The 16,059-nt window shown below is 37.6% G+C and overlaps 1 protein-coding gene across 2 annotated transcripts in view; it reads right to left on the reverse strand.

Annotated features, from left to right (window-relative positions):
• LOC103468817 (protein tweety homolog 2-like) overlaps nucleotides 1-15,092 on the reverse strand; it is a 29,661-nt gene extending 14,569 nt beyond the window's left edge. Inside the window, exons 1-4 of one of the 2 annotated variants that reach the window (XM_008416151.2) lie at nucleotides 14,633-15,092; nucleotides 11,562-11,734; nucleotides 6,589-6,700; nucleotides 378-598 (exon numbers count right to left, since the gene is read on the reverse strand). In XM_008416151.2, coding sequence (XP_008414373.1) covers nucleotides 378-598; nucleotides 6,589-6,700; nucleotides 11,562-11,734; nucleotides 14,633-14,761 — 635 coding nt within the window. In that variant the 5' untranslated portion in view covers nucleotides 14,762-15,092. The remainder of the gene's footprint in view (nucleotides 1-377; nucleotides 599-6,588; nucleotides 6,701-11,561; nucleotides 11,735-14,632) is intronic. The other variant, XM_008416152.2, reaches the window with a different exon arrangement.
• Nucleotides 15,093-16,059: the final 967 nt, after the last annotated feature.

Consider the following 16,059-nt stretch of genomic DNA (forward strand, 5'->3'; position numbering starts at 1 on the left):
TATATTATTCTGATTTCAATCTCTGGCATCAAGGAACTTACACACTAGCATTAATTTAACCATTTTCGTATATGGAGATCATTTATGACCAAACAGGCACTCTGCCATGCATAATTATCTGGGGARGGAATATGTGTAAGAACTCAACTGTATGATGGAAAATGAGCTCAATTTCAGCTTCCATTTATTTAGCAATCAGGACAAATAGCTTTTCCGGGTTGAATTTCTCAGGAGAGATCAATAAAATCCCATCTGCTCTGTGTCTGAGTTGTATCTCTACTACTGCTCCATTCKAAGCAGCATGTTTGCCCCATCTGCATGCACATAAAATGAAATCGTCTCCATCAAGTCAGTGGAGCTGCTAAAGCCCCACCTACCTGTAATACTCAACGAAAGCAGTCTGGTCTGCAATGGCTGCCAAGTCAATCTTGGACTTGTTGATGTCTGGCAGAGCCGTCAGCTCGCGGATAATGTTGTTGACCATTAGCTGCAGGAAGCGCAGAGCCTGGAGATACTCAAGCTTAGTGGCAAAGATCTCATCCAGCCTTTCTAGGTGCTGTTTAAGTCCAGCTTCCACGTTGCTTCGAGCTCCTTCAACCTAAACAAGCACAAAAATAAATAMGTTTCAAAAATGTAGGTGAAAACAAAATCATAATACAACCAGATGAAATACACTATAKGAGATACAAAAGCTTATATACATAACGTATCTCCCTAACTGCGTTTTACTGGAGTAAATAATGTCAGAATGTAAAAACTAATAATTCTTTGAAGACATGTTATTGCACAGATTTACGAGAAGCAAAACTAAAAAGAGCAAATAGATTTTGCATTTCTTTTTGAATGAATACAAAGGAATTGAGTTACTGCTCTTTTAATTCACTGACAGATTTAAGACCTCGGGACTCTGAACAAGTGACAGGGAAGAAAATAATAAAATTAATGTGTTGCATAGGAATTGTTTCTATGCAACATTAAAAAAAAATGTTTGACTTAACAGCCATTTTCCTACAACATTAATGACAAAATGTGTCATAAACAGGACATCACAGTTTCCCTTTGGTTACAATAAGAAAATGCACAGAGGCAGCTCAGAGTCTTATGCATCCTTCCATTATGCCAGTTCTTCCTCAAATGCAAGGAACATCAGGAAACGTATCTGTTGTGGCCAAATGTGCGTCTTTACTGCCAACACAAAGGCACATCTGCACTATAAACTTCAATCCTTTATTCTGTCTGTTGCACCACAAAGATGCATCGGTTCTAGAGACGCAACGAGAAGCTGAATGGTGGCYGACATCGAATAAAGGAACAGTTGACMCGATTGCCSRTCAGAWACTAAAAAATCTTTTCTCTGTCAGTCAGTAAGCACCTCATATTCAATCTCGAAGAGGTTGCTTTAACAACAACACCCTTTGTTGTGGGAGCTGTTACTAAGGGAAGATTGCTCAGCTATGTGTTTTCAGTAAGAGTGAGATATTTTAAGCACATGTCAAAACAAAGCCTCAAGAACAGAAACTGCATTTCCTGCTGAGGAATGTTGACACTGCTCTGTTTTATGTTTTGTAAGAGTCCATTTCTATYGGCGGCGGTACACGCTGGATTTCTAAATGCTGGCAGTCTTTTGGAGATCTTAAGTTGAGTGTCTACTCACTATAGAGAGAATACATGACTCCTGTTTTGTTAGCTGTGGTTGTTATTTTAAAAAAGTTAAAATTGTCACCTCTGCCTTTATTTTGGTTAGGTTTTAACTATGGGTGTTTTTGCCCAATAACCTGGGAAATTTCACTGTAGATGTAGATTTCCAATAATGCAGACAATAACTATGTAATCTGGTCCTGTTTTTGTTTGTTTATACATTATATGAAGACAGTAAAATATATATTTTTTATTTTCCCCACAAAGTAGAAAACATTCAACTTTTCAATGTAAATTATTTKATTTTTAGAGAAGCCAGAATCAGATCAAATCTACATCAACGGATCGGATGTTTAAAAGCAATCAGGAATCGGAAGTCAGCCACGAAATCTCTGATCAATACTTCTCTCTACTTCTCYAGCCCTCTAATTAAACATAGAGGAGTTGTGCACCGGAGGCCATCAAGCTGAGGTACATGATTCAGTCGAAACTCAGCTCTGCTAGATTATAGTTTCTCACCAATTGGTATCAAGCCAGCAGGGGATCTTATATTTATTCTCATTTCCCTTGTTGGAATCTTTTCCTGAATAAATCTGAGTATGTTCTTCCTCCATTTTTCTATATCCAGGTGCCCTCCTTTGTCTGCAATTCGCATCTGCTATTTTCGAACACCCACCTTGTTTCTTTTCTGTTTTGTTCTGATGACAAATACAGCATCTTTTTATGTTCACTTTGGAATGCTTTCTATTACCTGTGAATAACATGAATTYTTTTCAAAATYCTATCCTAACCAGTGTTTGTGCTTAGTAATAGAAGTCAGTAGTTTGCTACACTGAATAAAACTGACATATTTCTTGGATTTCATAATAGCAAACAATTTTCAGATCCTTGAGAATTATTAGAACAGGTTTATTAAGAACAGTATTTCCTGCTAATTTTATTGCATTTTTTAAACGTCCTTCTAGTTGGAATTACTCGCTGTGTCCACCATGTCCYGTGTCCAGCTCATAACAAGTTCTCAGCAGCCTTCTGTCACACGTTCACTTATTTTAACAAAGAATCATGTGTGCAGTAAAGTGTCAAGAGCAGTTGATGGCTGCCRGAGGGCAGGTATTTGTTCAATTCAGCATTCAAAGTCAGTATTTGTGCAGGCATTGATCTGTGTAAGGTCACACATGAATTTATWCCAGATTACTTTAATTTCATTTCTATTAAGTTAAGCAAAACTTTKGTTMAAATTAATTTCACAAAAGTTTGACTCAAGTAAACCTTGACTAGTGTCTGAATAATTAAGTAGTTGAAGGGATTTGATGTTTCCATGATGTTACATAGAAAAGCGTGGCTAGACCGTCCCTTTAAATCACTGTAAACTTCACAACTSTACGGCTGTTTATATAAGATATATCTTTGAGAGCTTTGACTATTATAAGCAAAAACTTGAAGAAATGAGCAAGGATTTACGTGTTAAAAAAAGCGTGTGTACAGGGCTTATTAATCATGCAGCTAGGTTAAATGTTAAACTGTTTGGGATTTTTTATCTTCAAAGACATAAAGAAAATAAACATCAAAGCGATTCAGTTTGAGTTCTAAACTTTACAAAAAAAAATGGTTTGAAGTTATTCTGAACAGATGTTAAATGCCGCAACCCATCATCAGTGAGCAGAGGCTTAAAGTTCTTTCTTTGCATTTTCTCACCATAACTTTTTTTCATTTCTTTAACTCTTTAGATAAACCTAGCCGAGACATTTCAGTCCTTCACCATAAAAACGTATCTCAAGGAAGATAGTTTATCGGTCTCCTCAACACTGCAGAAACATCAAAACCCTGATTATGTTTTGCTGAGAGATGCCAAGAATGATTCCTAAGTAGGTCCACAGAATAAGTACTGATGTGGAGATGCTGCACAGATTCAGGCCCCTCCTCTACTCAAGCRGTCCCAAAGGGCAGAGTGTTACGATTGCCAGTAACCTGCTCTCACTCCCCACCCCTATGTTCATCATCCCTCACAGTTCCTGCCAGAACGCMTCGGATCTTATCCACACGCCTTCTGCCTGACTGTGAAAAATGGAATCCATCAGCGAGTTGCTGGGGGTGGTCCACATTTCCCTAATCTGGACTGCCCTGTCTCCCTTTAAAAATGGATTATAGCTCTTTTTTTCCCACTCAGAAAAGCGGGTCATAAGGAAGATTCACCATACTGGACACGGCTGTAACTGAGACTCAGCAGCTGCTCTGCCTAAAATACCAGTTTTAAATCCACGGCTCAACGGTATCGCTTTAATTCTTTTGTTATTTTTGGGTGACACATAAAATATTTGCTATAAAAATTAACAACAGAATTTTAAAGTCAACAAAGGTCAAAGACGTAGAATCAGGTTCCAGAAGAAAGACATTTAATAAAACATGTTTATGAGGCCAAAAGTAGCAATCATTTGATTGCAAAAATCACAAAGAAGCTTTTAACTTTAAAAAGGAAGCAGCACGTAAAAGAGCGTGCGCTCCCTTAAATTGGAAATGCACATTTCGATATAGTGTGATTGCAATGTTCTCTCACCCATTATTTCCTGGCAGCTGTGAAGAGCCCTTAATATTGCAAGCTGAACATGAGAAACAAGGCTGAATTATAGAAAGCGTGTGAACAATCAAAGGCCCCGTTCAATAGCAAAAAGGAGAATGGTCTGTATCTAATCTTTCTCACTATGAGACATCGCAGGCGGCCTGTCAATTTCATTATAGGAGCACCCTTAAAAGCCATGAGCAGCGCCAACGCTTCTTAGAGAAAATCACTAACCTAGGTAAAGAACTGTGAAGCAGATATGAAAACAAAGGATGACTAAGATTGGATTACTTCTTTACAATACATAAAAAATAAATTACCAAAATGCTTCAAAATAGATGAAAAACAAAACCGCTCAAACTAGAAAAAAACACAAGCAAACAAAAAATTGTCTTTTTACTCTAAATTGAAAGACTAACCACTACCGAAATCAGCTTCAGCTTTATAGGACAGCTCGATGCCCAAGTCATCGGCTCTGTAAGTGGAGTAAGTTGCATCAGCCTACAATTTTGCACACAAGAAAGCCTTTGTGTCTCTGGGGAGCATTAATTCTTTGTATGCAGCCATGATATATATCATGCTTTAGGACTGAATCAATAAAAGGAACCTGAGAGGAAGTCCACTGAAAGGGTGTAGATAGAACCATGAAAGTTGCATCCCACCTCTACAGCTATAGTTACACCAAGCACTGAATAATGTAGTTAAAAAAAACTTTCCCAAAATTGGCTTGCTGTGGTTTTGTAAGAAATGTTTTGTAAGAAATGTTATAACTACTATAATATTTTATGGACCCTTCTTTTATATATATACAAATTTACTTCTCAGTTATATTCCGGATTATAGCTCAGGGTAGTTATATAAATTGCCACGACTGAAATGTAGGAATACSGAAGCAAAAAAGGAAACAGAAAGAAAAAGAGCAAGGTCAAGGCAATAGAGAATAAAGCTGAAAGTTGTTGAAAACTAACGATGTTACCAATCTCAGACCAACATAAAACCGAAAGCAAAGAYAGTAAAAGTTTTTCGTTGTTCCTTTCCTTGAATTCAAGATTCCAGCTGTGTCATAATTCAGGGGAAAAAGCATTTTGTACAATAAGTTATTTTTGTGAGTGAGGGAAAGTGTGTCTGCTTCACTTCCACGGGTCGTTCACATTTTCTGCATAAGAGGATATCTGTAGCAAAAGTGTTCACTCAATCCTTTACCTATCTTGCCAATAAACAACCACTTTCCCACGTTTCCCTTTGACACCTTCCCATCACGATCATCTGGTTTTTTTTTTTAATGAAAAAAACAGTATTTTCTGAGATTACTGGAAGAGATTTCCAGATGGTGCCATTACCCRCTCTCTGCTGTTATCCATATATGGTAATAGGTTTCTCTTTTTAGTTAATTAAAAGACGTTAGCTTCTGAAAAGTGCTTAAAACGTACTTATCCGCTTTAAAAAAGAAAAAAAAAGTGAAAATTGCACACTGTTAAAAATGTGTGTCTTTTAACAAGCAAATAACATTAGAACAATGATAATCTTAATTTCCTGTTTTCACACCCAGTTTAAAGTGTCATGCAAATCTAAATAACTTTAGACAGAAATASCAATCCAGTTTTGGACGCTAATTTGTCTCGAMGGTGATAAAATATGTGATATGTGAGCACTTCAAGCGGATATATGATACTGACATGTTCAAGAATACGCACACACCATAGACAGTGGGACTGCAGGAGGTGGAAAGACGAGCGGCTTAGCATCCATTAATGCACAGCAGATGGGAGTTAATCCTCTTCTTTCTCATTGTGATTATTGCTACTTGCGAGGCTGCTTTCTTACTCTCCTTCCTCTTTCCTATTCCTCCTGCCCCTAAGCCTCCCAAAATAACTTCCCTGAATACAGGTCAGGAGTTGCATGGAAATAATCCCCATTTACACATCCTCCGACAGAAGTCACCTAAATTCCCCTGGTGTGACAAAAACAGTGGATACATTCCCACTGCAGTGAGGTGCTGCTCTAAACTGAGTGTGCTCTGTTGTTTACCGGCGGTAATGCCGCGCTACCAACATGCCAAGCAAGGATCATGCATTTGCCGTTTTCTAAATTATTAATAATGAGAGAAGCATCCACAGCACATCTTAAGAGATTGTATTTTCTAGTTACACTGTTATTGCCTGGTCAACTTCTTGATTTTGTATTGCAGTCAAACAGCCTGCTTTCCTAAACCAAACTATGCATGAAGCTGGCAAAGCATGAAACAKAAGTTCATTTTCATCTTATATGTCTGACTCTTTTACTTCCAAGGAAAAGCAAACACTTTTAGCAGAGGTGATATACTGATCCGATCAACATGACATTTTCAATATTCATGATGTTGTAAATTGCAGAGGTTGAAGGACTTCTCTCACCAGACTGTTGATGCTATCCAGAGTGTGATTGGCATGGTAGAGGGAGTAGGTCAGTTGGTAGACCCCATCGTTGGTCTCGCTGTTCCCATAGAAACCCACTCCTACAGCAGAACTGCACGATGGAGAATTTTAGAAAAGGAAAATTATTCGATTTGTCGACAGTGTTTCATTTTGTGTTACATTTAAACAGTGTGAATTTAGTGTAGCAAAACAGTAAAAACACACCTTGGTGATGCCTTTTCATCAGTTATGTGYTTGGATAAATTCACCAACAAGAGTTCGTATCACTTGTCTCTTTGCACTCTGCCAACATATTGGCTAGGATCACACAAAACCTCAGCAGAATGGCAAACCGAATTTCATAATTTTCAATAGGACGTCTCTCTATCCATTATCCATGTGTTCTGTGCATTACAATTTAATTTTTCTTACCAAAAAATTCTCTCACAGGAGTTAGTGATGGCTGAATCCGTGCCTGCATTCAAACTAGCAGGTGAGATACACCCAATCCATTATTCTCACCTTCCTTGGCCTCCCAGGACTGAGCACAAGCCTCTACAGTTTGTGCAGGATTAGACCAGTTGGTGAAACCCTACTTCTGCTGATCTGCACTAAAATGAGCAGTAATAACTCAAACAAGTTTAATCTTTTAGACAAAACTTCTCCTTTCATTTCCATGATTTAAATGACATTAGGCGTCACAGTTAGAATTGATGGAGGTTATTTAGATTTGCACATAAAACAGAAAACCTGYTTCGTTTCTCCCTTTTAGTTCTGAAAAGGGTCGCAGGGGCCGCATTAAGCACAATCAAATCTAACCAAAAGCTGATGCAATTAGAGTGGTCTGTATAAGTTCAGCTGCAAGGTTGTGTTTAAAAAGAAAAATTAAAAATACTAAATTGAGTTYKGTTAAGAAGCTGCRCAACACAGATGTGCTTTATGCTTTTCAAAGCTTCTGTGTTTGAGCTGATATGTGTTGGCCTTCACAATAAGCTCTTCATTAACCCTGCTGCCAAGATGACACATCAGCAACAATGAGGAGCACCTAATGACTCAGTAATGAAACAATAATGAGGCACACTGAACATCATGGGGCAGTTTAGCCTCAAGGGAAGCATTAGGAATTTTGCGGCAGTGCAAAAACTCTCCCCGTAGCAACCGGAGGATATAAAAGGAAAGGAAAGCAATAAAGAACCGGAACAAAGCACAGGATATGTAGATGCCAGGATATTTYGTTGTGTGAACGAGTAAACAAGAAATTTTGTTTGTCTTCTATGCATGGAGCTAAACAATGCAGCCCCCAGTGAGGGGGAAAAATACTCCAAACTACATTAGAGGCAACTRAAACTAAATCAAGAGGGGATTTTTTATATCAAATTTAATAACTAAATTGAATTTACCCCAATCATTTTGTAAGAATGGTGTAAGGGATGTGCTTTGTCTATTTTAGCTGAAAATCTAATAAAATGTGCTGACTGTAAAGCTGTATGTAGTGAATAGCACATAAACAGAATTTGGGCTTTGTCAAAGTAGAAAGACATATTCAGTATATCTAACAAACATCCCACCATCTGGAAGCTGTAAAGTTAAGCGTTTTTAACATCTGGGGTACTCRCYTAACTTATTCGTCTAGTTTCTTTCTATTTTTTATTTTTATTAATATTCCTATTTTTATGTGTGTCTGCGTGCTACCATTTGCTGCTAGCTTGGCTGTCATTACACCGGAACATCCCACGTGTTCTTACGGGGCCACTGACAACCAGATGACTTGTGCTGATCTGATAACACTGTCAGCCACAGGACCTTATGTAATGAGACACGTCCTTGTTTAATTATACGTAATCAATTCTGTGAGGTCAAATTGGAATCCAATAATCTACGATTATCTCAACAACATCAATTAAAGGACGTTTCTGACGTAGATCGGCTATAAAATCCCATTGATTTGTGGAGTATTGTGTTCAGATGTAGGACAAATATCGCGCAGTGTGCACTTCTYAAAAATAAATAAATAAATAAAAACCTTACAAGATTTGTGCTACAATCAAAGCATATTMTACTGCAGTTTTSTAAAGTTCTTCTATTTTSTCTGAGATGTACAATTTTAACAAGTCACCACAGCAAACATGACATAGTGAGGTCAAGAACAACCTTGCATAACAACATCATGCCGTCTTACTTAGCATTGCAGCCGGTCTCATGTGTTGTAGTAGTTGTTAGATATAGTTAAAGGGAGCTAACGAAGTTAAAGCCCAGTGCTGTCACAAGCTTAACTGGATCAGTGCGGCAATTAAATTAAGGTCTTTTTAGACCCAATTTTTTTTATTTAATTTAGGTGCCTTTCGACAATAAATCATAYGCAAATGTACATTCATATCTTCGATGCAACTCCAAAAGCTTCACACCTTTCAAAACATACGGAAATTACCCATAAAACCCAACTATCTCCTCGATTATAATACTCTTCGTTTTTTTCTCTCTTCAATTAAGAGCCACAGAGTCATTACCAAATCACACAAGTCACACACYGATATCTTACCCAATTATTCTTATAATATGAAGGCAAATATGCCAAAATAAAGTGGCATATTTAACAACAATTTTGCCAAATGTGTCCTTTAGTATTGTTGAAAGATAAGCCAGCTGCTTGTCATTGCAAAAACAATCCCTTAGTAAAATGATTGCCATAGCATTAAGCTTTGTGCAGTCAGTTCCCAGAGAACAATAGATAACTAAGGATGYATTATTCAGAAGTGTGAGTTAATTTATTTGATGAAACACTATCATTCATATCCACTTTAGTGATCCAAGTTTAGCTTTGCTGTATAGATCTGAAAGTTGGTTGAGATAAGTATTTTTATTGAAGCAAAGTAACATTGCAGATGTATAATATAAAGGAAGATGAATACCGCCGAGCTGTCTTTGTGTTACGTGATGCTCCACTCAGAAGTAATAGCTAAAAAAAAATGTTTGCAAGCGTTCTTTCTTATTTCAAGCATTGCACTCAGTGTCCTTTTACATAAAAGGGATGGGAGGTCTTCTTTATAAGGCTTGATACTTTTTCCTGCTCAAAAGGTAGTGAATTCATTTATTAAAAGAGCTGATTGATATAAATTGTGAATATCATTGTTTCAATTTTGATGCTCTGAATTTTATTTATGTCTGTGAAAGCTGCTAAATAAATAAAGCTTACCCACTCACTTTTACAGTGCTCTACAAGGGCACATAGATTTGTCAGGGAACATTAGTGAACATACAGCATCATCAAATCTAAGGGTCCCAGCAAACGAGTCAGAGAGAAAGTTCTGGAAAGTTCTTTACCCTAAACCGACAGGCTGGGCAAGAAGAACATTAATCAGAGAAGCAGCAAATGCAGCCACTCTATTTCTAGAAGTGCCGCGAAGATCTACAGGTTACTTGAGATCTGTTGAGATGAAAWCTATGAGTCAGGCATTCTATAAATCTCAGTTTTATAGAACATTGCCAAGAAGAAAGTCATTTTTCAAAGAGATGCTTGTTTTGTGTAAGAAACAACACAGCGAAACATGTTGAATGAGGTACTCTGGGCAGATAAGAGCAACTCTGACCTTCCTGGCTAACAAAAGGCTATTCACGACCAAAAGCTAATGCTGCACATTGCTGTCCACACRTCATMCTAACTGGAAGCATCACAGTGGTCTTTTACAGCAGGTACAGGGAAGCTGGTCAAAGTTAAAGGGACAACAGGGTAAAATACAGGACAATTCTGGAAGAAAACCTGTTAGAGGCTATAAAATACTTGAGACTGCACTGTGAAAAAAAACAACTTAATTTTTTGGGAATGAAAAACTGTTTTCAATTGAAAAAACTAAGCGTGTCATAGAGGAACAATAAATTAAGCTGACTCAAACAATCAAGGTAGTTGCAATCCCAAACTGTATTTTGTGAGTTTTACAGTACTTATGTCTTTAAGTTGTAGGTCATTGCAACAGGTGATTCTGCTGACATTTRTGTTTTTGATGTAAAAAGTGAGAAAACCAACCTTTGGAGATRATTTTTGAGTTTGAGRCTGAGAGTGCTACTTACTTGCGGAGGTAAGATYTGCTCTTATTTAATTAGATTTAAATAATGGAAWTTCTTATAAGAATAAATATTTGTGTATTAGGTAAAACTACCAAACTAAAAGCCACGTAACAGTAGGACATTGAGGGAATGCTTCTCACACTGTACTTTTGCACAATTCACAAGGTTCCTTGTTTTTTCTCTCTAGGTGATAAATGTGCCTAATGATTGTTCTAGTTATGCTAAGAATGGTATATAAACAGTTAGAAAACATTTTTWAAAAAATGTTTCAGTCTATTTATCCACTGAATGATTATCACAAAACAAATGTATAATCCGCATAACGGTTGTGGAACATTTTATGCATCATTTTATCTAAAAGTGCTGTTACAAACTGATACAGAGCAGACTGCACGCTTTTACAGTGGGAATCTTTCTCAAAAAAAGAAAGATTTTTCGTAGCACAAAAAAACTAAGCCATTAATCCTGCTTGATGGCACACCTGTCAGGAGATGACAAGCTGAGCACTGTGAGATTTTCAAGTAGTCTCGGCTGCTCTAATAGCACTCCCTATCCACACGGACCGACGTGCACAGAGCCACAGATTCTGTGAGGTCGAGGAGTTTAAAACAACAGAAGACACAAAAAAATGAGAAGCAACTGCATCCAAGATCGTCACAAAAAAGCTTTAAATTTARTGAAGACAACTGTAGACTTCATCACAAATGTTTACTGGATTTTTGTTCTCAGGCATCAGTGACGATTTAAGAGWGAATTAGATTTGAGGCATTAGTAAATGCTAATCCAGAYGAAACCTATCGTGACCTGGTTCATTTGGTGACTGCGTCGTWTAAWTGACCGACATCCTCATCTCGGTGCAGTTCCGGAAAAAAGACCAAGCCCAACAGGATTATTTCAATACGTTTACTTACCATATTATGAGACCTGTAATAACTGCGACCCACGTGACACAACAGGTGTCGGGCCGTTTGGTTTCTTCATCCAGGCTYCGACGGCAGCAGAATAGACACACCAGGTACACGGCCAGAGCTAGGAGGCTCAGACCGAGGCCGACAGCACCAGCACAAGCCAAAACTATCAAAGACTGAGAAAAGTAAGAAAACAAAAAAGGATACCATCAGTGAWATTAATGGCTGTCATGGTCTGAGTCAAGTTTGTCAACAGATCTTATGTAAGTGCTGACCCCATCGACCTTGTGGTTGATTCACTGAGTCAAAACAACCCCCCCCAACAGCAACAGCAGTCTAGTTCTAAAATGTTACTGAGGTTAGAGACCCGACGTATCACGCTTGTCATCAACATTATTACTGCTGACTATTGACCACAGAAAATTAAGAACAAAAAAAAAAAAAAGCACAGCTCTTTGTCATCTTAGGGAAAGTAAGTCTTAAAAATAATATCTGACTGCAGCTGAGAGAGAAGGAAAAAATAATCAGGGCTGTTGGAGGAGAGGGTCATGTGACTTGGTGTCTTTCCCTCAGTCTTGTGACTTCTGAATGTGCAAAGTATTTGAAGCTTGAAGGCTGAGCAAACACTGGAGGGAAAAAAAACACTTGCAGAGAAAAAAAAGAAACAGGAAATTATTCACTTGAAAACGCCTTTTGTTAAAAAATAAAAATAAAACAATGCACACGAAACACATTTCACTACTGGGATCATTTAAGGACTTGAAACTCATATCATCGTAGCACTCGATTAGGTTCAAAGACATGCCAAAAGCATGACCCTAATTGCACTTGCAAATAATTTGCTCTGCAAATATCAATGCTGAGAAGTTCACAGTGGATGCCTGGCTGACTGACAAAATGATTTTACACCTTCGTCTCTGACTAATCATTACGTTCGGATTCAGTTGGCACTGCGGCTGAATATAAATTAGCGTAATATGTTTTAGACTCTAACAAAAATGTTGGATGGATTCTAACAAAACCTCGAAAACAGGCTCCTGCACATGTTTATGTCAAAATTATGCGTTTATTCAAGCTCAGATCTATGGAAATCTATGGAAGGAAGGAGGGAAAGGAAAGAAGGATGTGAGATAATGAATGAGGAAATAAAATCTGGAAATACATTTCACCCTCCCCCCCCAAGTATTGCAAGTACTTCATTTTCAAACTTTCCCAGAYTGCATGGAAACGTGGACTCATTGTTGAACACATGATTGAATTCATGCAATGCTTAGACCTTTATCCCCCTTTTGGTCTTTTAAAAAAAAGACCAAACATTTCAGTTTAAATGCACAAGCTTACACCAACCCAAACAATGAGTAGAGGACAACTGGTCTCATCTGAACTTCAATCAAGGCCAAACTGCTAATCCACCGACTTGCTAACGGTTTAGCGGAGGTCACTGCTGATGAGCCAGAAGTGAGCCCATGAGAGGTTCAAACCGGTTGGATTTTCTGTCACAACAACTCAGTTCGGGCTCTTTACAACAGCGATGCTGCCTCTACTTGCTTCTCTAATTTTCCACTCAATTGTTTGGTAATTACACATGTTGACACTTCAATTTCCACTGCATGCCAGGCCCATAACAAGGGAACAGATGCATGACGGGGGGGAGAGAGAAGGAAGGCAAACACTAAAGAACAACAACTGAACTGACGTTAACCAGAAAATATCGATCATCTGCGGTGGCAAAAGGATGTTAGTATGAAATTGGCTTAAGTGTGTAAGCTTAATTGAATTAAATCACAAAAGGCAACCACTGACTGATTTATATGTTAGTGAGGTTTTTGTCAACATTTTTTGTACGTTTCACAAAGATAATAGTTGTGAGAGACACACAGGTTTCACAGAGATTGAGAAGGTGCTACGTTTTCTTAAAAGTAACGCAGATTTAAGAAGCAACCTTATATAAAACAAGAAATGTTACTTTCATACCTGAAAAAAGAAGGTGTTTGACTGATTGGAGCAGAAAACTACACTTCTTGAAACAAAACAGCATCTAATTTTAGGTGCTATATGTATGCTTTGATTCTTAAAGTACTGAGATATTGCAATATATTCCTGTATGGAAGCAAACATATCAGAGAACCAGAGAACAAATTGAAATTGGAGTACAAAACAGATAAACACTACTAAATATATCTTGTGGATTGCAGGTGGAAAACTGACTTCAACTGAGCATGACTTTTGCAATGTTTGTTTCATTAGAGAGCCCATTTTAACCACAGGAACTGAGCTCCTCGATGGATTGTGTAAAGCAATTTATTTTTTTTTCTGCAGTGCAACTTATGTTTAAAATGTCAATTTTAATACTTCACATCTGATTGGATATGAATGACAGGAATTTTTGGGGTGGGTGGTGGTATTCTCCAAAGCAGATGTTGGAATTGAAAATTGAGTAAAAAGAGAAGCTTAGGTTTTAGAAATAATAATAATAATAATAATAATAATAATAATAATAATAATAATAATAATAATAATAATAATAAAAACTTGACAGAAACATTTATTGCTGATGTCCAGAATGTTAATTATAGATTAGCGGAAGAATTGTCATTTTATARATGAAATAGTAAGTCTGATATGCATGACTACTAAACATGATCTCTCTTGTGGAAATAAAGCTATGAAAGTTTCTGATAMTTGAMGTGCGAGTGGCTTTAAATGCTAAAAATGCATTTAAAAACAATTTAATTCGTTTAAATTTGAGGATTTTTGACGTAAGGGTACAGAAGCACATCATAACCAACATCCCTAATACAAGTCATGAGTTATCATGGGAAAATGGCAGTACAGCATGATTCCCCACTTCCTTAAATTAGGACCAAAGATGTTAAAGCGSTACACACAAAAATCCTCGTGAGGGTAGATGAAAAAGATGGAAAGTGTGTGTGAGAGAGTCCTTTATTTCTCAACACAGCAGTTGAAACCGCTCTCCACCTAAATATAGGCTGTCTGGATGCAACATTTACATATGAAAGTCGGTGTTCAGCAATAAAATACGTGCGCTTCTACGCACAAGTACAGTTACCAACCTGCTGATAGCTCGCTTCCTCCGGTCTGAAAGTGTTGTCGACCGACTGGAAAAGAAAATTGAAGTGTGGGAAATTGTGCAGCCAGTATGTCCACCACGGAGCCACATAATCAAGCCGGGCAATGGCCATTACTGCTTGAAGAGTCAATCCAACAAAGCTGTGAAACAAGTTTCTCTCTCTGGGACGCTCAGATGTTCCTTGGTTTGGGAAATAGGAAGGAAAAAAAAAAGAAGAAAAAAAACTAGTTTTTGTTGAAAAGCTGTCGCAGAGAATTAGGAGGGAATTATTCTATTTGCTACAACTTTAAAAAGTGTAGATAAATATGTCTGAATCCTATTGCTGTCCCCATGGCTGCAAAACATCAATGTAAACAGTACATTTACGTCCCGAGATCGCGGGTTGTGTGAACCTGCCTCCTTGTCCGTAGAAGGCGTGACAACAACTTCAGTCCTGTGGCCGAGCCCTCTTTACTCCACTCGTAAAAAAAAAAAAAAAACAGGAAGACAATACCAAACCAACCCTGCTGACATCTTGCCCTTTTAAAACGAAGGGGGGGGTGGAAAAAAAGTGAATTTAGAGAAAATTTAAAGCGATAAAAAAAATGTCCCATCTTTATCAAGCTTTGAATGCTTTGGCCTGGTCTGCTTTGTCTCTCAACTGTGTCTTCGCACGGGGGGAAACTCGACTGGGAAGCTCGTCTAAACGCGAGTTATGAAAAGAATTGAAGCGTTCTGCTCTAACCGGCCTGGAAAACTTTTGTCTGCAGGGAAACGTGCACAGATAAGTCTTACTGCTATTTATGACTTCTGCTGTTTATGTCTGACCTCTTGTGGACAATGAGGTGAACGGTAATGAGTATGTTAATGAGCTTCTGTTTGTTTGTTCTTTTTTTTTTTTTCCCAGTCTCATTTTCTTCACTTGCAGTTGTTATATTTGGCCCAAAAGCCTTTGTGCGAAAGTAAAATGGAATTTTGAGCTCAGTGCTGCTTGTCACATCGTGGCGAGGTACAATAAAGAATCCATAAATATGGTTTGGCACATGGCCTAATTCTCTAAGCCACTCTTCAAAGTAGGAAAGACAAGACAACATACCGGTACACTTCAATCGGATTTGTGTTTTTCTCCATAAGTGAAGAAATGGCTGCAAGAACATAGATACTTGCTATATAGTCATAGCGGTAATTATAATGGAATTGTGACTAACAAGTCACTAGGATCCAATTATATTTTACTATGAAGTTAACTAAAAGAAAAGCCTTAAAAATAGCATTTAGTGAATATTTTTATTAGTCAATAATTGTTTTATTAGAAGTAAAAAATAACATAAATCTGTGTTATTAAATATATATGTATATATTTTTCCATATATGCAAACATACAGCTACATTTGATATTGACAGAATGTTCCTGGGATTTCAATTCACTCT

Source organism: Poecilia reticulata, linkage group LG8 (genome assembly GCF_000633615.1).
Source record: "Poecilia reticulata strain Guanapo linkage group LG8, Guppy_female_1.0+MT, whole genome shotgun sequence".
Classification (NCBI taxonomy): domain Eukaryota; kingdom Metazoa; phylum Chordata; class Actinopteri; order Cyprinodontiformes; family Poeciliidae; genus Poecilia; species Poecilia reticulata.